The sequence below is a fragment of the Periplaneta americana genome, chromosome 12 (assembly GCF_040183065.1).
Source record: "Periplaneta americana isolate PAMFEO1 chromosome 12, P.americana_PAMFEO1_priV1, whole genome shotgun sequence".
NCBI classification, from domain to species: domain Eukaryota; kingdom Metazoa; phylum Arthropoda; class Insecta; order Blattodea; family Blattidae; genus Periplaneta; species Periplaneta americana.
The window spans coordinates 150,801,376-150,824,929 of NC_091128.1; the positions used below are offsets into that span (position 1 = coordinate 150,801,376).

A 23,554-nucleotide genomic window follows, 5' to 3' on the forward strand; every position below is an offset into this window, starting at 1 on the left:
GTCTTAGAGCATCGAGTCACGAGTCATACCAACATAATTTAGGTGATATTATGAACATTTCACGTTGGTGTACACTCATGCTATGCCTTGCATATACCAATATGACATGTTATGCTAGTTTAAGTTTTTGTTATGACTCTGACAAGCCTTGCCTCATACGTATATGCCATTTCGCCAGCTCGTATTCATTCATGTCGTAACTATAAAGATTGCAGTCAATTGGCGACAGTGTCAAGTGTCGACTATCGGACTATCGCAAGAGGACTATCGATCATGAAACAGGACTGGAAGCAAGAAAAGCAACGAGCGAGAAGTATTCTTCGAGGAGCCTTAGGAGAATGTCTTTTACGTAAATCAGAAACGAAATTATGTAGATTGGTGCATTGGTACTTACTCTTATAAGAAGTGAAAACAGCGTTTGAAGAAAATGGGGAAAAATAAGATTGGTAAGGTTTTGTATATTTTTGGTGTTCCAAAATATTTACCGTATGTTCTTAAATAATTTAAAAATCAGTAACTCTGATTGACCAAATATGAGTTGATATTATGAAATACTCGGGGTGGGTCCTATAATGCATCTGTTCTACACCACGACCAGTTTGAAGTAGTAAGTAAAATAGATAGTGATGAATTTAGGGCTAGTGCTGTGAGGGATTAAAAGTTTCTTTTTTTTTCTTTACTATAACGTTACCACGTTAAGGTGAAAATATATTTACAACTTTTGATTCTAGTCGAAGCATTTTTATGGTATACGAAAAAAAATTGGTTAAACGAGCGCTTATGCGCCTTCAAATGTCTTCTCATACCGACACAACTTTGATGACATTACGAAAGTTTCACGCTAGTGTACACTCACACTGTGCTTTGCATATCCGTATCTATGACGGGGAAAATCGCATTAAACAGAACGTAGAAGCTCCGCCCACCACCCCCTTTCACTTTTCCTCTACTAGCTGACCAGACACACTACGTGAGTGTTGTGTCGAATGCACTTCCCCTACTGGCGTTCTTTTTATTGCGATTTATTCCTATGACGTTAGGTTAGGTTAGTTTAGTGTAGTTCAGTTCAGGCTTTTGTTATGGGTTGTATATGCGAATCTGTGACAGGTTAGATTAGTTTAGGCTTTTGTTATGCCTTGCATATACGAATCAATGCAGAATTTTCAAAGCCTGGTAATTCATGTCACTTCCAAAATCACCAGAACTACTTTAACTCTCTTTTCTCAAAAAAATTAAGTGCCAACACCAATTTCGCACTGAAATAAACTGTGAAAGTGGCGGCTGGCAGAGAAGTGTGGCCAGGCAGGACGCTCGAGAAAGGTGGAAGAGGTAGGCGGCAGGGAAGGGCAGTACATAACATCTCATTTCCGTGCGTTTCCTTACTGATCACAGAGAGAAAACGAGTTCTCGTAAGATCGCATTAATGACAGATTAGGTTAGATTATGTTAGTTTAGGCTTTTGGTATGCATTGGAAGACAGGGCACATTAGACAATTGTTATGAAATGGAATCCTTAGCAACAATGGGTGGCGCCAGCAACTATCTTAACTTTTTTTGTGTAAATTAGTCGAACATAAGGATAGTGGGCCTGACGTCCATTTGTTCCATTGTTATCGGGGGGAAAAATTGGGTACCAAAATTTGATTTCTTTTTCTTCTATCTCTTCCTCAGCATAAGTGTCAAGACATAGCAACATTGTCAGTTACCAGGTTATATAGGGTTTGATGAGGAGGTAGATTATTGACAAGTTAGATCCACTGTTACTGATAAGGTTAGGTAGGGTTTGTTGAGGATGTAGTAACAGTTGCGTAAAAATAACACAAGTACATGTCAGACTCATTATCCTTCTTGTTCAAAAGCTTTTTATTTCTAATGCAGAACAAAGTAATTTTATTGTTGGTAGACCAAAAATCTGCATTGCTGATTGCCGCATCCTAGAAACTCCTGTCATTTCGTTAGATAATACTTGTACGTACAACTTTATTGAGTTCAGCCTGTACTATTAGCAAATACTCTCTAATAGTAATACTCAAAAGTTCACAGTTAAAGTGGTGACAGGGACAGGGATTGGATTCCCAGCAAGTCGTTTGGAACTTTAGAAAAGTCCAACAAAATAAAAATAAATAATACCACTTTTTAATGCTGCAGGTGTATATAAAAATAAGAACGTTGTTATTTTCTTTTAACCTTAATTTTTAATGCCTCTTCACAAGCTATATATTGTCTAATGTGTGTTGAATTAATGTTCCAGCATCTGATTTGAGTCGGGAGGAGCGTATGGTCATAACTATAGCTGAAATTATACAGGAACTCCTACGAGCACATGAGGAAGGAAGAGATGTCAATCTGAATAGAATGAAGACAAGAATTGCTTCCAAATACGGACTGGAAACTTCTCCCCGACTGGTTGATATTATTGCAGCTGTTCCAACTGATTACAAGAAGATTCTTCTACCAAAATTAAAAGCAAAACCAATCCGTACTGCAAGTGGAGTAAGTAATCTTTATTATTACTAAATGTGTGCTCTGCTGCAAAACTTCTGCATAATTATGACGATGACCAATGGTGGAGCTCTGCGATGAAGCCATATCATTGTCTCCTGATAGAAATAGGGGGAAAGAGGTGGAAAGAGGAAGAATGTGGAGACTAGAGTTAGGGAAAGGAGAGTATCAGAAGTCAGTTTTCTCATTATGTGAGCACATGAGAGAGTCTCTTCAACGATGTACTGGGGACATGCAGTTAATACGCAGGTTAGGTTATGTTTTGTTATAAAGAGGCGCTATAAGAGTCTTAAGGGAAGACTCCACTGAAAATCATGAAAATTTTTCCAATTTTTTTTTTTTTTTTTTTTATATAGCTATTTCACTTATTCAGAATTTATATTTTCATACCCCAAATGGATTCAGCTCAATTCTGATTACAAATACTCTTATGTTTACACTTTTTAAATTAAGGCTGGAAGGGGGCGTGGAATTTAAAGAACTGTCAAAATTGTTTTTCATCAAAGAATTCTTTTTTAAAATGTCTGATTACGAATCTAGTAACTTTTTGTTGGCTCCCTGAAGTTACTAGATGAATGTAGCGGAGGAGAATATTAATTTACATAAATATTCACTTTATTTTCAAATCTATTTTTCTGTGTTCATTTTTGTTGATTGAACACCAACTTTCTTATGCCAAATATTAATCAATCGAGATGAAATTTTTACTGCAAGTATTTATGAGGTAGCTGCATGTTTCTATGCATTTATTTTGTGAGAAATGCTGCTAGTTTATTTTATTAATATTTTTCTTAATGCTGCTAGTTGAGTTTATTAATATTTTTCTTAATGCTGCTAGTTTATTTTATTAATATTTTTTCTTAAGAAAAATATTAATAAAATAAACTAGCAGCATTTCTCACAAAATAAATGCATAGAAACATGCAGCTACCTCATAAATACTTAATGCTGCTAGTTTATTTTATTAATATTTTTTCTTAAGAAAAATATTAATAAAATAAACTAGCAGCATTTCTCACAAAATAAAAGCATAGAAACACGCAGCTACCTCATAAATACTTGCAGTAAAAATTTCATCCAGATTGATTAATATTTGGCATAAGAAAGTTGGTGTTGAATCAACAAAAATGAACACAGAAAAATAGATTTGAAAATAAAATGAATATTTATGCAAATTAATATTCTCCTCTGCTACATTCATCTAGTAACTTCAGGGAGCCAACAAAAAGTTACTAGATTTATAATCAGAAATTTTAAAAAAGAATTCTTCGATGAAAAACAATTTTGACAGCTCTTTAAATTCCACATCCCCTTCCAGCCTTAATTTAAAAAGTGTAAACATACGAGTATTTGTAATCAGAATTGAGCTGAATCCATTTAGGGCATGAAAATATAAATTCTGAATAAGTGAAATAGCTAAAAAAAAAAAAAAAAAAATTTGGAAAAATGTTCATGATTTTCAGTGGAGTCTTCCCTTAACATTGCAGCCTATACCGTATTCACAATATGGACTGACGAGATATCAACAAAGATGTCAGCATTAACAGGGTGCAAGCAAAGCATAAGAGGTCTACTCTGTTGTCAGAAGAATCCGTAGCAGAGAGTGAAAATGTGGTCCACAGCAGGGTTGCCAGATTTTTCAGATAAAGATCAGAAACATTCGCGTATAATTAGCCTTTACAACTGCTTACAGTAAGAGGCTAGAGCTGGGGCTTAATTGTCAACAGAACATTTTTATAGCAATGTATTAAGTAATTTTATGCTCGACCATGCCGAAATGTAGTAATTATACACCTGGTAGCAGTCCTTTAATGCATGTCATTAAAGTACACCTATTCATTAAAGTTCAGGTTTTCGATTATTCTCGGATATGCAATCGAAAGACGAGGGAAACGTCACGGAGGCTGGAAATCCAATACTGTCGCAGAAGATTATGTTCTGTTACTATAATAATAATTAGCGTTAATTGTAAATAGTATTCAAATAAATTCAATTTGTCATCTCGTTTTTCAATTCTATATCAATTTTCAGGTTATACATTCTCTGCATTACATCAAGGTCAATGACATTATTGTTCCTCGAAAAAAATCAGTACTTTCGCGTCTGCGCACATCTCACAATTCAAGAGCTATGAACAAGGTCACTTCCGATCTTCTGTCAGATACAAATAAAATGTATACTTCTGAATAATTTAAAGTTAGAAATATGGTCGAGCATAAAAAGTCGTATGAAACTTGCCTATAATGGTAATTAAGACGCTCGTATGAAAATTATGAAACTCGCGCTCGTTTCATAAACAAACATACTTGCGTCTTAATTACTATCATTATAGGCTCGTTGCATAATGTACTATTAATAAACAGTAATATATTTTTTTCACATATTTTCAGATTGCTGTTGTAGCTGTAATGTGTAAACCACACCGTTGTCCCCATATTAATATGACGGGTAATATTTGTGTGTACTGCCCTGGAGGCCCTGATTCTGACTTCGAGTATTCTACTCAGTCATACACGGGCTATGAACCAACTTCAATGAGAGCGATTCGTGCTCGATATAACCCCTATCTTCAGACGAGGCATAGAATTGATCAGGTATGCAAATGAAAACTAAGAGTGTATGTGAATTCAATGTGTAGTGTGTGAATATATTAATTTTAGTGATGAACTACCAGAGACCTGCAAGAGAGCGATGCTTAACGATATCTGAGATCTGTTTTACCGAATGCTCTTTGTGTCTAATCGCTCGAGCTCGGGTTTGGCCTGCGCTCGCTTGAGCTCGCCCGGGGGATCGCTCCCCTGTCAGAACGAGCGCTCGCTTCAACCACTGTATGCGAAGCAGTATGCTACAGTACTACGTAGTACAGCATTGGTAAAAATAGAATGAATTCATTTGATTATCAAAACCATTCGAAATAATAGAAATATTCACAATATCACTCGATTATTCATTGATTTTGCTTACCACCACAACAAGCCGTATGAAGTTACACAAAATATGTACTCGCATAACAGAATATGTTCCATTTTAAGATAATGATAAGAGCTTCGAGTTCAGAATCATATGACGCAAAAATAGAGTGATAAGCTTCGAATGTTCTGTGTGGTTGAAGCGTACTGACTCTTCTAACAGCCCCAGTATCTGACCCTGATCTTCATTAAATTAAACACCTGACCTACATGGTGATAAGAAAAAAGAGCGCTGCTCTCAGGCTATAGACCTACGTATAGAATGACTAATCAACATACTGCAATGTTATTGAACAATTCATCCATGCATTCGAATGATTTAATCCTACAATGGAATAATCATAGAAATCATTCGATTGTTTTCAACAATTATATATTTTAGTGGAAATTTAATTAATTACACAATTTTCTTTGTTTAGATTCAAAGAGCCTGAAATGATTTTCTGTATAAATATATTTCATTCCTACTCAGTTTAACATTTAACTTCAAAAACAAACTGAGACACAAATTTAATCGCAATAATATTGTAAATCCAAATGAAATGTTTGGTTATATTACTATAAAATGTATATAAAACCGAGAAATTACATTTAATACGTGATAACTAAAAATGTCTATCGAAGTATGAAATGCAAATAATAAATTAGTAGCGATATATTTTGTTTCATCTCGAACGTAATATGAACTTTACTCCTATTAACTTGGGAATATTTTTATTTTTTATTTTAGTAGGTTATTTTACGATGCTTTATCAACAGCTTAGGTTATTTAGCGTCTGAATGAAATAAAGGTGATAATGCCGGTGAAATCAGTCTGGGGTCCAGCACCGAAAGTTACCCAGCATTTGCTCGTATTGGGTTGAGGGAAAACCCCGGAAAAAACGTTAACCAGGTAACTTGCCCCAACCGGGATTCGAACCCAGGCCACCTGGTTTCGCGCTGACCGTTACTCCACAGGTGTCCAAGCAGAGCTAGTAACTGCTTTCCCTTTTTTTCCACTACTCTGACTCTGCTGATTTAACTTTATTTTCGGCATATACTTTTGACAACGTGTCTTGTAATCTTTTACCATCAACAGAGATGGTGTCCGAGCCTCTGCTTGAGATCGACGTCGATACTATTGAATCATCTTCAACATTCGTTTTGATGAAACGTACTATCAGACAAGCCTACAATTCACCTACTGCTTACTGCTACCGGAAGAGCACTCTTGAACACCGAGCGCTCGTCGTCAGACCCGGTCGCTCGGTGTGTTTCTTTACTTCGTGATTTATCGGATATATTCGTAGATGATCGCTATTCATTCCGTCAGTGCCTTCCTCGACTGATAACGATATCCCGCGCTCGCTCTCTTGCAGGTCTCTGTGCACTACTGAAGGGGAGAAAGGAGTCTAATATTAATACAGTGCATACATTTTATCTTCCTCCGGTTGTTTACGGAACCTGTATCGCAGCAATGTGTAGTTGCGTACACACCATTTAAAGATACGCATAGTTGCTGATAGACAGTTGTCTTGTTACTGTGAGCATTATTGAGTTGAGTTTCAGTGCAGTGAGTGTGTTGTGTGTAGTGTTGACTTTGATTTGAGTTTTTACTCCTTCAGGGAAGAATTCTGTTTGTAATTTTGTACATTTATTTTACTAACAATAAACTTATGAACTTACTTCTCTGTTTATGTCTATTGCTTGAGTCATGATTCAGAGATTTAATACAGAACAAAGAATTCTATTTGTTTTAACTTTTTAAAATAATTCAAGAAACTTTTCCTGGGGTCTACAGTTTGTTCAGTAGTAAATAAATTCAAAACTACGGGGTCAATGTTGGATAAGAAAAGAAGGTAAAGATGCTGTGTTTTAGTTAGGAAAAATTTGGAAGATATCGGTGCTCAGTAAATTAGAATGATCAGTTGATCACTGTAATAATCTCTCACGAAGTTAGCACAAGCTGGAGTCGGCTGTACATCAGCACATAATGCTACAATATTACTAAAATTTCATCCATATAAAGTTACAGAAGCGTACGCCCTAGAACCCAGGAACCAATATAGGAGAATCAATTTTTGCAACTAGTTTATTCAATTTGTACATGATAGCCATTTAGATCCACAATTTGTGATTTTTTGTGATGAGACGTGGTTTCACTTCCATGGACGAGTTAACACTCAAAATAATTTATACTGGTCAGTAGATAATCCACGACTTATTCATGAAAGTCCATTGCATGGTACGAAATCCTAATTTTGGATGAGTTTTTTTTCTTTTGTCAGTTAACTGAAGAAGATGGGGCTACGGCCCGTACAGCTCGAACTTTATTGCGTGCAGTTGATATGTTTGATGAGGGGGGTGATTAGTATAGGGTTGTGGCCTCCTCGATCCCCGGACTTAATGCCCTGCGATTTTTAGTCATGGGATAGTTTAAAAGACAGTGTCTATAATTCAAATCCACGAACATTGGATGAATTGCAGAAGAATATACAACAAGAAATAGCCAACATTTCGGAAGCTAAGGGGCAACATGTGAACCAAACTCTGTTTACTGCCGGTGACTCAGGAGAAGACGAGAGGGGACTGAGGAGGAAGGGATGTGAACAGATAACGTACGACAACACGTGAAATCATCAGTATCAGTTGCAGAAGACACAGCCCTGCAGTATGTGTTGACTACACCCCACCTCTGGCTATAGTGAGGATCACATAAGAACAGTTCCTAAACAGCAAATATTGCCGTCTTGTCAGTGCTGCCAACTGTTATCTGATATCACACGATCCTACGTACTAAATGACTTATTTACTTACAGTACTTTATGTTGAAAGGTTATTCTAAATAGTTCAATAATTTGTAACATATTTTCGTAGGCAAACTATATGGGAAAGGGATCAACATGTCAAGTATTTTGTCTCACAATACGAAATTCATTGGTTTGACTAAACAATTGACTCACAAGACCTAACCTAAAAACTTATTTTGTTTGACCACATGAAATTATTAATACTAACTCCGAAAACTTACGTGATTATAATTTTGAATTATAACCACAACCAAACACACAAAATAACTATTATGTATTAATATTAATACTGATATTGATTAATTGTTAGTATGTTCAAATTTCATTAGCCTCCAGTAACCGGCTCAGAAATCTAGTACAATTTTATTTTCATGGAACTCCAGTACCGACAAATATTGTCGATATTTGTCTCAGCTGCCAACATACCAGTTTCAAAATCACTACCATTTGTAATATTTGTCAGTATCGAAATTCGAAACGAAGTTGGCAAAAGAAAATTCAACCTGCAAACTAGAAAATCACCACAATCCACTAGCATATGTAGTAATGGGGGAAAAATGGTTAGGTTTCACCCTTAGGGTATGAAGTAAGCTGACCCGGACTATACTAGCAACAGACATCTATAATGAACACCGATCAAAATACCCCTCATTTCTCTTGAAAAACAACTGAATAGACTACAGTGGACTATAGTGGACTTTATGTTGTCAGCAAATAGCTGGATACATTAAGAAGATTGATTTATAATAATTAATTTAAAACCAGAACTGTAATAACGACTTCAGCTACTTGGAATTTTAACACTTTAGTTATCATGATTCTTTTCATAATCCATCTTCACAGTAGCAACCATTTCACTTGAACACTAACATTGTTGTGTTTTCCTGTGTGACCCTGTCTTGTACATTTCTACACATTGCGTTTACACATGAGTAAACATAATTGCATGGAATTCAAATTGCACAACTTGAAAAATGGTACGGCTACAAAAAAAGTTGCATTTAACATTTACACGCAACACACCATTCATATGGTGCAGTTTTGTTAACAGCATTTTTCCATTTTGTTCATTGCAGTAGTTCACTGACTTAACTTTCCATAAAGATTTTATCGATTGTGTAAACGCAGCATCTTTATAATATATTGTATATAGTATATTTAATGTCAGCAAATTACATTCGTGTAATGTGGACCTCACAATTTTGCATATGGTGCCACAGTTACATTTATTACCTACACACTTTCTTGCAGAACGCTCTATTAAATCTAAATTCCGTATCTACTACTTCATTCCTATTACCTCAATGTAAAATTTATGCCTAACCTCCTGCCCTTGACATATGAGTACTTAAGTGTATTGAACATAAAATTAAATACAAGACATTTGATTTTCAGTTAAAGCAGTTGGGTCACAGTGTGGACAAAGTTGAGTTCATAGTAATGGGAGGAACATTCATGTGTCTGCCTGAAGATTACCGGGACTATTTCATACGCAACTTGCATGATGCATTGTCTGGACATACAAGTAACAATGTAGACGAAGCAGTGAAGTAAGTATTTTGTTGGGAATAACATAATGTACTACAGTAGTGTAAGAGAACTAATACATAGTAATTAATATTCATTCATTGATTACTGTTAGTAATGGCATATGGAATGACAGAATGAATAACTGATATTCAAATTTTAATCAAAATGAGATGTCCAAACTCATCAATAGCTTTGAAAGATAACTGAACTATAGTTTAAAATTAGCACTACCTTGAGGAAGATGTCATTCCTAGTGATTGGCAGTTTACAATTTTTGGCATTAGATTTGAGATTCATACCTCGTCAAATGACAGTGATTTCCGTTGAAAGGGAAAAAAAAAAGCTTTGATACATGAAAGAAACTGATATGAGAAGGAAGATTTGAGGAAAAATGTATCAGTTAAATTGATTCGCGTTAAATTCAATTCTGCTAGTCTTTATTCTCCCTTATCATCCTGTCATTGGAGTAATGAATTCTACCGTTCATATACTCTCACTTCAGAAGTGATACTTTCCACATTGCCACCCTAGAACAATTCAGGGTCCACACCTGTGGAGTAACAGTCAGCGCATCTGGCCACGAAACCAGGTGGCCCGGATTCAATTCCCGGTCGGGGCAAGTTACCTGGTTGAGGTTTTTTCCGGGGTTTTCCCTCAACCCAATATGAGCAAATGCTGGGTAACTTTCGGTGCTGGACCCCGGACTCATTTCACCGGCATTATCACCTTCATCTCATTCAGACGCTAAATAACCTGAGTTGTTGATACAGCGTCGTAAAATAACTTACTAAAAAAAAACAATTCAGGATCTTGTCAACCACATTAGGGGCCGTATTCATAGACATTCTTAGCGCGGACTTTCGGTGGATGATCAGCGAACTAAGGTTTTTCGTATTCATAAACCATTGTCAGCGATATGATATGAATCCTGTTTAGCACGCTCGTAGCCCGGGCTAGCGAAATGTCAATGAATAGCACCCTAGATGACTAGCAACAGACTATCAACCAGAAGGATATGGGGGAGGGGGGGATGTCTGTGTGTGCGTGTGCGTGTGCGTGTGCGTGCGCGTGCGCGTGCGTTTTTTTTTTTTATTCTCCTTGCTTCCCAATATTTAGATTAGATGTAAGGTCCATAAAATTTTCCGAAGATTCACAGATTTTTAGATGTTCTATGTTCATGCATCTTCTTTGTTGCACAATAAACATTTAGCAGAGTCCAATAAGCCGATTCGATGTAGATGTTTTGTAAGACAGTCATGACCAATTAGTGTGAACATGGCCACAGCATATTTTCGTGGTAGATCAGGAATGGATTTTATTTATTTATTTTATTGGGTTATTTTACGACGCTGTATCAACATCTAGGTTATTTAGCGTCTGAATGAAATGAAGGTGATAATGCCGGTGAAATGAGTCCGGGGTCCAGCACCGAAAGTTACCCAGCATTTGCTCATATTGGGTTGAGGGAAAACCCCGGAAAAAACCTCAACCAGGTAACTTGCCCCGACCAGGATTCGAACCCGGGCCACCTGGTTTTGCAGCCAGACGCGCTGACTGTTACTCTACAGGTGTGGATGAATGGATTTTAAATCTTGTAGTAAATTGTTCCATCTTGAATTTTGATGTTCACTTGGAGAATTAGTGTGGTGATTGCTGTTAATTTTCCTTTTGATAACTCGTTTTATGGACTCATGAAAAACTGTAGTTCTTCTTTACGTTTATTTTAGTTCCTTTTTTGGGGAACAGATCAGCTTTCTCAATACCATATATTCCACAGTGGGCTGGGATCCATTGGAGAACTAAGGTCTTATTTAAATTTTGAATCTGCTTTTACATACAATGGTTGATTGCAAGGAGTAGTGATGTGTATCTCGTACCTCTCCTACTCAAATTCGGCAGTACAGTCGAATATATGTAAATTGTAGACTAGGATACAATTATCGAAGAATGTAATGTTTATTTTCTAAATAAACCTGACCACCAGTAATAATATGCGTCAATTGCAAAAGCTGTAAGAATAGTGTGTCATATTTCTTTGTTTTATTGCAGGTATTCTGAGAAGAGCAAAGTTAAGTGCATTGGTATTACTATCGAAACAAGGCCAGATTATTGTCTGAAAAGGCATTTATCAGACATGCTAAAATATGGATGCACTCGGTTAGAAATTGGAGTTCAATCAGTTTATGAAGATATTGCCCGAGACACAAATAGAGGACACACTGTGAAAGCTGTTTGTGAAAGTTTTCAACTAGCTAAAGATGCAGGGTTCAAGGTTATTGCTCATATGATGCCAGATCTGCCTAATGTTGACCTGGAAAGAGATGTTGAACAGTTTATTGTAAGTTCCATTCCCTATTTTTGATTGCTACTTGTTTTTTAGAATAGGTAAAATCATATTTTGTACAGAATCAATCAAACCTAAAGGTCCAGCACTGCTACAGTCTCTTGCAGCACTACAGACTTGCAAGCAGATTGTCAGCTCTTGTGGCAAACATTCTTGCTGTTTCGCAGCATTAAGAGTCTGGGGCAAGTGATCTTTCGAGTATCTAGTGATTTATTTATTTAAAGAAATGAAGATGTTACCTGAATTTCAAAACGTTGCTGAAAATTTCCTCCATTACGTTCTATACATGTTGCAGCAACGTATGAAGTTCTAGAGCTCCCTCACTAATATTGCATAGTTTTGTTATTTTATCTTTGTGACTTTACAGAGTATGTACAGTATGTTAAGTGTTCGCGTAGGCTTCCGCGGCTGGTGTACATGGTGTATGGATAAAGGTACGATCACACGTCGCTACTTTTGCAGCGCTGCAGTACAAAAAACTGCGCAACTCTTGTACTGTGACGTGTGAACAACGGTGCAACCCGAAAAGTAGCAGCTGCCGAACCTGCTGCCCGCTACTTTTCCATGCTGCGCGCAACTTAAAAGTAGCGACGTGTGAACAGGGTTCTCAGGATTGCAGCCGCAGCATTTTTGATATCGGTTTTGTTGAAACTTGTGCTGTGGTTGCAACCAGTGTTGCCACCCAAATGTGTCAATGATACTTTTATTGTTTGGATATATTTTAATGTTAAATGTGATGAAAATAAATTATTTGTAACAGTTATTAAATACACAACACAGTCTGAGCATAATTGGTGACGATATAATTCATTTTTTAAATTTTCCGTAGCGTAGTTCCAAACAGGAGGGTTGCCAACATTGATTACGTGAATATACTATTGGTTATCATTTAAGTATATAGGCGTTTTTAAAAGCTTTATAGTAAAAATAATGCCAATTTCTGAATACTAGATACGACAGAAAAGCAAATAATAGATAAGTAAGCTTTCGCATGAGTTTCTTAATAATGCGAACATAACCACAAAATGTATATTGAGAAGTCAACACTGAGATGGGAACCTGCAGCATGACTGCGGCTGCAAAAGTAGCGCCTTGCGTGTGAACAGACTCGCAACCTCCAGTTGCAACTTTTGCAGCACTCGGGTTGCGCAGCACGAAAAGTAGCGTGCAGCGCACTACTTTTGGCTTACGTGTGAACACGACACGCAACTTTTGCAGGTGCAGTATAAAAGTAGCGTTGCAAAAGTAGCGACGTGTGACCGTACCTTAAGCTTCAAGGCTTCTACCCCGTTGTCTTGGTGTTCGATAAGGATAGTGACTATTTCCTTATCCAACAACTGCTCTGAAGATGACCACAACACAGCTGTCGAAACGTCAGCCACCAACACCAAGACAACGTGGTAGAAGCCCTGAAGCTTATCCACATACCATGTACAGTGTGTTGTTTTCGTACATTTGTTGTTTGAAGGTACCCCTTCGGTAAAAGTCATACACTGACAAATTTGGATATCTGGTAGGTCATAGTCCGCTTAATTACTCTGTCATCAAATATTTCATGTAGGGCTTCCATTAAATGCGTCAACTTGCTGAAAAAATGCGTAATTATTTTCTTGTTTTGTGTCACAAAATTTTGTTTCCATAATGCTTTGAATTCATTGTTTTCTAAAATAATATAATCCCAACAGTTCTTTGTACACTAACGCACCCCACACTCCCACTTTTTTGTCATGTAGTGGGACTTCATGTGATCAATGTGGGTTTTTGGTATCCTGATCTCGAGCATTCTTGGTGTTCACATAGTCACTCAGGGGAAACCAAGTATCTAGTTTCGGATATGTGAAGATTTCCTTTAAAATATTTCACAGAGCATTGTAACATTAATTTGTGCGAGATCATGCTTATTTGCTTGGTTTCCGCACAAAACCAATCCGCGGAAAGTGTAAAATTCCACATTCAGTATTCCCAACCTAACACACATAACAATTTCCCTCTTCTTACCGCTTAAGTGACATATTGATTTTACTGCTTTAGGCTTTTAACATATTATTTTTAGAGATGTTCAATATAGTAATAATTATAAATTGGAAACTTACCACTGCAATTTCACCTAAATTGCACTGTTAATTATTGTTTTTAAATATTTGCAAAAATTAAGTAAACTCTACAACTCCACTAAAGTTACTGCATTTGTGATGCAAGTAACATTAAGGAAGCCGTGAAAAAGTCAACAAGATTCCAGATGCCGATGTTATTACTGCAATATGTTATATAAATAATATTGTTAAAATATTAAAATGAAAAATAAATCATTACATAACCTTACCGTTTGTTTTAAGTTCGCGTTTATAGACTGGAGGAAAAAAAAGACAGACGTATATCACGGCCTGCTGGAGTATAGTAAACACAGAAAACATTTTAAAGCAACAGTGTTGAAGATAGATATTTTTGTTTTGCTAATTTGCCGTCATTGAACAGAAACCAAGATGGAGATTTCATTGCAACTAATTAGAAATTCGTCTTTCAGGTATGTAATAAACGATCTTCGCACAAAATAATGTACGATACACGAGGGGTATGTTTTCTTTCAATTCTCGGAAATTAAAAAAGCTCAACTATGTTTCGCTTTTTCAAACTTTTCCTCGAACATGAAAACTTCAACATACCGCTCTTGTAACAAATATTACTATTGTATGTTGTATTAAATTGATTTCCTCTTCGAGTTTACAAATGTTCTAAGATACTTAAATTTAGTAATCTGTTCAAACATTTTCCGGTATTTATATGTAAACCAGTATGTTAATCTTTGAGGGATTTGTGCAACTGTAAGATATGATTTTTAATTTCATTTTCATTTACTTCGAGATTAAAATTATCTCTCTCTGCCAAAAGAGAAATTTTACTTCTCTGTTTTGCTTCTTTATTTTATAGAATAATGTACTTTATATTACGGTACTAAATACGTTCTTTTTTGTATAGCATTATATTTACAGTAGAACTCTGTTATCTGTGGTAATGAAGGGGCTAGGCTGAACAGTTAATAAAAAAAAATACAATAATCTGTACCTTAAAAGATTTTCGAAAATTTAGTGAATAATACACTTTCGTAGTTTCCTCCATGGTCTTGTATTTAACATGCTAGGTAGTGAATCAGAATTTCACTAATTTAAGTCTGGTTGTAAATGACTGTTTTTTAAGGGGCAAGGGAACTCCTTGTAATGGTTGTCTGTGGAAAGATGAATAGTGGAGGTCTCGTGTTTGTAGATTTACATACTTTATACACTCCAACCTTGGACAATTCTCTCCAATACATACTGAATACACCTCATCTTTGGAATGTGCCTGCTGAAATATACAACTAGCATCGTGCTTTTTACCCATCATTTGTAAGAAGAGGAAATTCATAGTGGAACATAGTGGAACACGTGTTGTCAGCAAATAGCTGGATACACTACGAAGATAGATAGATACACTCCAATCTCGTATTCAGATCCGAGATAAGACACAGTTTCTCTTTCCCCAAACCACTCTGTTGTTTACTTTTTTTTTTCGATACTTACCACAACAAGATTTCTTTTGGCACCTGTAGAAGACATTTTATATAGAAGTTATACAGTACGACAAATTGAACAGTAGACCATACTGTGTAAGGGAAAAGGCTTATAATAACACTCTGTAGAAAAAATAACATATAAATACAATGTACAGTACTTCCTATATTTCTGCAGCAAAAAAAAAAAAAGAAAAAAAAAAAAGCAATAGAAAGACAAGACGAATAATCCACCAATCGGTTAATAGGGTGACAGATAATCGGGGTTCTACTGTATTTCCTTCAAATATTCAGTTGTTAATTATATTGTAGTCTTTCTCTGTATTTAATTATTGTATTAAAAGGTTTTTATATTTATTTCACGGCATATTTTCTTACTGCATTTGCAATCCAATAATCAGATGGTCTCAAAAATCTCATCTCTGTTTCTTCAATTCTATTAGTTTTTCCAGATTGTTAGGATCAAATTCGTTGGTAGAGCAGCTGGCTACGGACTGGAAGGTCCGGGGTTCGATCCCAGGTGGTGACAGGATTTTTTCTCATTGCCAAACTTTCAGAACAGCCCCGAGGTTCACTCAGCCTCCTATAAAATTGAGTACTGGGTCTTTCCCGGGGGTAAAAGGCGGTCAGAGCGTGGTGCCGACCACACCACCTCATTCTAGTGCCAAGGTCATGGAAAGCATGGGGCTCTACCTCCATGCCCGCCCAAGTCCCTTCATGGCATGTTACGGGAATACTTTTACCTTTTAGGATCAAATTCTTTAATTCATATAGTAGTACAGGCACCATCATATCGTCGGCCTAGGTGGCATAGTCGGTATAGCACTGGCCTTCAGTGCTCAAGGTTGCGGGTTTGATCCCAGACCAAGTCGATGGCAATAGGCTCATGTCAGTAGATTTACTGGAATGTAAAAGAACTCCTGCAGGACATAATTCCGGCACACCAGCGATGCTGATATAACCTCGGCAGTTGCGAGTGTCTTTAAATAAACCATAATTTTAAAAAACCACCATATCTTGTAGAACTTTAGAACTGTACCATTTCTCATTTTATTTAGTTGTGTCCTATTCTGTTGCAATTTACTGTAATGTACAGTATGCTTTGTGTGTGATTCCATTCAGAACCATTTGAATGGTGATACAAAATATTGTGTCTAATTTTTTATCATCATTCACATACAGGAATTCTTCGAGAATCCTGCATTCAGGGCTGATGGTCTGAAGATTTATCCCACACTAGTTATAAGAGGAACGGGACTTTATGAACTTTGGAAGACGGGGAGATATAAGAGCTATCCACCAAGCACCCTTGTTGATCTGATAGCTCGTATCCTAGCTTTAGTTCCTCCATGGACCAGAGTGTACAGGGTTCAGAGAGATATCCCTATGCCATTAGTCAGGTGAGAAATAAGTTTATGGAATTATTAAACAGTAATGCAAGGCTACAGTGAGCTCTCATTTGTCTTTTCAAGTTCTCTTCCAAAAAGGGGAGTTCTCAGTTTCAAGTACAATATAAGTTAATTTTATTTTAATATTAAAATTACGGTAATAAATATTAATGTTTACTTAAAAAATCAATGTAAAATGTACTTTTTTATTATAGACCTACTTTATATATAGTAACCTGAAGTTGTCTTATAGGTTCCTTCCTAATAAGTTAACATTTATCTTACCCATACTAATGATGAATGACATTGTGGTTAAAACAACTCGTACAGACTTTTCTTAAACTCATCACAGTAGCAATGCATTCAGAATTGTACTACTTACGATTTATTTACTTACTCAAATGTATTACTTAGCTACATGAAGAAAGAATAGCTTGAATTTAACTTGCTCACATTTTAAAATATTGAGTTGCTGTTTGTTAATTTTATGTTCTTTTCTTGATCAGAGATGCGAAATGTAAAAGTTTTACATAATAATTATATTTTGGCTGTTTTGTGAAGTCCTGTATGTCAATTTTCATATTGAATCTAATTCTTTACTGTATTTTTACCTATATTTTAGTTCTGGAGTGGAGCATGGAAATCTACGTGAATTGGCACTAGCTCGCATGAAAGATCTGGGAACTGACTGTCGTGATGTAAGAACTAGGGAAGTGGGCATTCAGGAAATCCACCATAAAGTCCGACCGTATGAGGTATGTGGATATATTAGTAAATTGTAGTGTTCTTCTCTTTATTGACAAAACAGGACTCTGTCAAGATTAAGACTGGACTACAAAGATTACTTTATTGTTAATATTTTTCATTTAAAATTTTGCAAGTTCGATAATAAAAGGTTTTTATAACATAAAGGAAATCACTCATAATAATAGTGATATAGTAATATTAATAATATATGATATATTTATTTTTTCTCTTTATCAACATCCTTAGGTTGTGCTTTCAAAGTGTATTGTAGGGTCCATAATCTCTGCTACAGATTTTTTCCTATTCATGGCTATGATATCAATCCTCCATATGCTATCTTGATCAGCCAAACAATGAACTTCTTCTAAACTTCCAAACCTTTGTTTCGGAGAGCAGCAGCAAGAAGGGAACGAAAGATGTTATGTCGTTTTATTCTTAAAATTTCTCCCTGAGGACACCTCCCAAGCACATGAGGTAGGGATTCAAACTCACTACAGTTTCTGCAGTGGGATGTGCTTGTGGAACGTCCTGGAAGAGCTCGAACTGGCACTACCATGGCTGTGATTTTTATCATATCTCTCCACTCTGAACTGGAAAGACCTTGCTTTTTAATAATCCAAGTATTGGCAGATGGTACTTCTGAAAATAATTCAACACCTTTTCCTTTATGAGGGTATGATGATGCCATCAACTGCAGTATAGTGTAGGGTTGCCTGGTTTCACACACATTTTCTTCAGTCTCTTGGCTCATATATTTATTTACTTATTCTGGTAGAGGAGGCCTTCTCTTCCACACTACCAGAAGTGAAATATACAGTGAAACAATAACAAAAGTAGTAATATTAATATACTTAAATTTAAAAATCATCATCATGCACATTAACGAGCTTACATATAATGAAATTTTGACTAAACATGGTACATAATTGAGTAATTTACAATTTATATCCTAATTCTACTTTATGATAGGCCTAAATGACAATTTATACAAACACACAGAATAACCTATAAAAATCGGCTAACACTCACAAATCAGTACCATGTAAAAGTATGTAATTCGTAATTTTTAATTTAAATTGATTAACCATTCAGCAATCCCTGACGACGAGGTAAGGAGTTTCGTAGGCGACAAACTGTAATACAAGTGAAATGAAATTGTCGCAGAAAATTATTACGAGTGGTAGTCAGCTAGATAATTCCCACACGAAAAATTAATCCTTCTGGTATATGAAATTCGTTGAAAAAAATTTCAGAAATGGAGACCTTGGCCTCCTTACAATAAAACAAATGAATATTTGAGACTAGTATAATTTTATAACACCTCATTGTGAGATGCATTTTGAAAATTATTAAAATATATAATTCATTTCAACCTAGTTTTCTGCCCAAAGGCAGGTCTTTCACTGCAAACCCAGCATTCTCCAATCTTTTCTAATTTCGCCTTCCTCTTAGTCTCTGCATATGATCAAGTAATACAACTCTTTATTTTGAACTATATATTATTTATTTATACTCGAAAATTAGACATGGATTCGGAACACCTCAAAATCTGTGCTTCAGTGGGTGGTCATGATAATATCTTTGAAAAATATTGGAGTGCAAGAGGTCAAATGACTTTATTGTCAAACGCCTGGCATTAGAAGACAACAACAAATTAGACATTTTATCGCGAACTCTCCTTAATAGTAATTAGTAGAATAATTGTTATAATTTTGTGGCCGCGAGGAAAAAGGTCTTAGGTAAAAATTTTATACTTTTCAGGAGAGCAGTAGAAAGATTGAAATTGATGTCAATTATAGAGTTTGTTTAATTAAGAGGTTTTTCCTGGATATTACCTGTTTATATTTCTTCTCATTTAACAATTTCCTTGATTATTTCCAAAAATAGCCGTACTTAAGTCTTTTTAAGACTACAACCCAAACTGAGAAGAAGGGACAATTTAAACTTAAGACCTTTTTCATATCAAAATAAATGAGAAATGTAAATTATTAGGAATGCAAAATGGGTCTTAAACAATATAGGACTGTTTACCTGGTGCTTAAAGTTTTTAAAAGGAATGGTCATCAATATGTGATAAAATAGCTAAAATACAAGTTAGACTTTTTTAATAGAGAAGTATGGAAAGTAAACATGTGATGGTTCGTAAGGAATGAAGTATTAAATATTCTTAAGTCCTTTATTCTGTGTGTGATCGATTCTAAAAGTACTTAGGACATTTGGTAACGCTCTATAAATACAGTCAGGTGTCTTATTTGACTTTAACCGTTTTGCCAGATTGTAGAGAATTGTTTCCGCTTTCAGAATATATAAAAATCTCATTTTCACAAAAAGTTGACTTAAGACCTTTTTCCTCCCGGCCACAGAATTAATGATAAAACTATCACTAGTCAGTACAGAACTCCATACGTTGGGCACGATCTCTGAGGTGCTGAATGAATTGCACATTGTATGGATACATTCCTTCTTTCTGTAATGTTCCAAGATGCCTATATATCTTTTGCATACTAATATGAGGGCTATACTTACCATAAGAACAATGTTTTCTACTTCATGTGCATTTTGTTCAGCTCCACATTCAGTTTGCTGATTAATGCTAGGAAGTGAACCTGTGTCATGCAAAGTTTGGAAAACCCTGATAAACACTCTTCGATCTGGAATTCTCCTTTTCGGGGAACATCGTTAATATTCAGTGACATCAGCAACCGAATTTCCATTGCAAAATCCATAAACAAATACTAGTGTATTCAGCATTAAACAATTTGAAAGGCATCTTGAGGATAGAGCTCTCAACTACTATTCACTTTAGTCATGTTAATCAACTGGTGTATTTTGTGTATGCCATATTGGTAGCATCACCGATATTGACATGAATTTGTCATGAGTATTAATGCACATTTCAGAAAGAATATATTTTATTTCAGGTGGAACTGGTTCGACGTGATTACGTTGCAAATGGAGGATGGGAGACCTTTTTGTCTTACGAAGATCCTGAACAAGACATATTGGTTGGTCTTTTGAGATTGAGGAAATGTTCAGAAGAAACTTTCAGGTTTGTGAAATTTTTCATGTTTTCTATATACATATTTTAAGCTCTACACACTTGGGCAAATGCACTTGCACACATGTACACACACACACACACGCGACAAAAACTTAAGAACAGAGAGAAAATTTCAGTACCTACAAGACAAAATTTAATCCAAAGAAAGCTCCAAGTGAAGATGGGTTAAGTAATGAAATAATCCTTAGAGGATTTAAGGGAAGTCTGTACTTCCATATCTTACAATGTTAAATTCCTCAATTTTGGGTACACTTTTCTCAGAAGTTATAACAGATACAAATGTAGAAAAAATAGGGGATATGTAACATACCTTTATGTATACAACAATTAAATAAATTTAAAATTCCACTGAGCGGTTGACAAAAAAAAAATCCATTGATAACATTTTTTGCATTAAGAATGACTGCAAATTATTTTTTTATTTTAGCTGAAGATAGAAATAAACTTAATTTCTTTAACCTACTGTGTAAAATGCCATCACATTGATAATGTATATTAATTTCAGCCTTTTGGGTACAATACTTTCTGAGAAAAGTGTACCAATGTCACAAAAAATAAGGAAGTGCAGAAAAATGGTGTCAAAGTTTCCGTATCTTGCAATGTTAAATTTCTCAATTTTGGGTGCACTTTTCTCAGAAGCGATAAAAGATACAAATGCAGAAAAAATAGGGCATATGTAATATACTTTTATGTATACAACCAGTTAAATAAATTTAAAATTCCAGTGAGTAGTTAACAAGAAAAAATTTTTCATTGATAACATTTTTTGCATTAAGAATTACTACAATATTTTTGCTGAGGACTAAAAAGCTGACAATTAGAAGAAATAAAATCATATCATTTTACACATATTAAGCTACCGGAAAACGATAAAAACTTTTTTTTGTCAAAATTCGGTGTACAGACTCCCCTTAAGTGCTTGCTTTCATTCCTCACCAGAATTTACAATGAACGTCTAAATAGAGAATACTTTCCTAAATGCTGGAAACACTCGTGAATTAAAAGGGAAGCACAGAGAGCATCAGGAAGCAGAACTGAAGTTCATTCTTCAAAATGGTAGCACGTATTCCTTTCTCAGCATTCCTGAACTCCTCTAAATTCTGACAATGTTTATTTGGTTTAAACACCTTGCTGCAGAAAAATGTCAAAATTCATACAATTTGTTACTGAAAAAAATACATGTAGAAAAAAATGTACCATTTCACTACGATTATTTATTGTAGGTGAGTTATAATCTTTTGAGTCTTATGTGGAAACCCACACTTTCTATTATGCATCACCACTCATTTCTTGTAGATATAGATGTATGTTTGCATTACAAAGCTTTTCATGTTCTAGTTACATACAAACACACAGGCATGACTGCATGCATAGGATCCCATGAATGAGAGAGAGAGAGAGTGTGTGTGTGCGCGTGGTTTTTAAGTAATCCTGAAGTCTAATATTTTGAATCTTATTTTACAGACCTGAACTAAAAGGAAAAGTGTCAATTGTACGTGAACTGCATGTTTATGGAAGTGTTGTTCCTGTAAATGCTCGCGACCCCAAAAAATTTCAGCATCAAGGATTTGGAATGTTACTTATGGAAGAGGCAGAAAGGATTGCAAAGGAAGAACATGGATCTGTAAAAATTTCTGTAATTTCAGGTAATACCTCTTCAGGAGAAGTTTGATGTAAATATAATTATTTTACAGTAATATTGTGATCAGAAAATATAAAATGAGAACATATGACGAGATTAGAAAGCTAAGATTACATTCTCTTTTTCAGGTGTTGGCACCAGAAATTATTACAGGAAGATTGGATATGAATTAGACGGACCGTACATGTCCAAATCTCTGCTTTAAAGAATGGATTTTTGCTTCATCCTCACAACTGTTGTACTTATAGCCACATAATGACTATAAATATTTTCTTGTTATTATATGTACATACAATTAGTGTAAACTCAAATAATATTTTATGGCCTATTTGATACAAAGAAAATTGAAGTGAATATAAAAGTTTATTGTCTTAGAGTAAAATAAGTACATTTATTTCGTATCATCTCCCTTCAACAAAGAAACACAGTATTGGCATAGCAAGTAGAAGAATAAGTGTAATTATTGTCCTGGACCCCCCCCCCCCACTCCTCTGTCACTGTGGTGATGTACGAATGCATGCGATCATCAACTCTTCCCCTCATATGTTCGATAATATTCTTCAGGCATTGCTGGATTATGCGTTCCGTCATTCATTCATTCATTCATTCATTCATTCATTCATCCATCCACATGGTTTACTATCATTTGTGAACGAGAATGAAGAGAAGTGCGTCGACAGTCTGTTCAGAATTTAACCCTCTTGGGAGGACCTGTATCTTGTTGTCCAATCTGACGACAACCATGTTCAGTGTTGAATATGCCATATCAATGTACGGACAAAACTGTACCATATTAAGCGTCACTTTGAAGTTAAACATTCTGATACCCACACTTACATTATCAGCGAAGAGAGGCAGGCATTAATAATGAAACTAAAGGCCGATATGCAGTCTTCTTACAGCTAGGTAAATATCATTTCAACTAATTAAGTACTCTTAAAGACAATATAATTAAATTAATGGTTATAGTAAGTTTATTTTGAACAGTTGTCAACAATGTATAACAATTATTATAAAAACGTTTGTTAAAAATGT

At 35.4% G+C, this 23,554-nt stretch overlaps 1 protein-coding gene across 1 annotated transcript; it reads left to right on the forward strand.

Annotated features, from left to right (window-relative positions):
• Positions 1-254: 254 nt before the first annotated feature.
• On the forward strand, positions 255-22,904 carry Elp3 (elongator complex protein 3). Its single transcript, XM_069842275.1, has 10 exons — positions 255-446; positions 2,252-2,493; positions 4,893-5,096; positions 9,656-9,810; positions 11,840-12,128; positions 16,864-17,081; positions 17,692-17,824; positions 20,738-20,865; positions 22,342-22,523; positions 22,648-22,904. The coding sequence occupies exons 1-10, from the start codon at positions 428-430 to the stop codon at positions 22,722-22,724; spliced, it is 1,647 nt and encodes a 548-aa protein (XP_069698376.1). The 5' UTR covers positions 255-427; the 3' UTR covers positions 22,725-22,904.
• Positions 22,905-23,554: the final 650 nt, after the last annotated feature.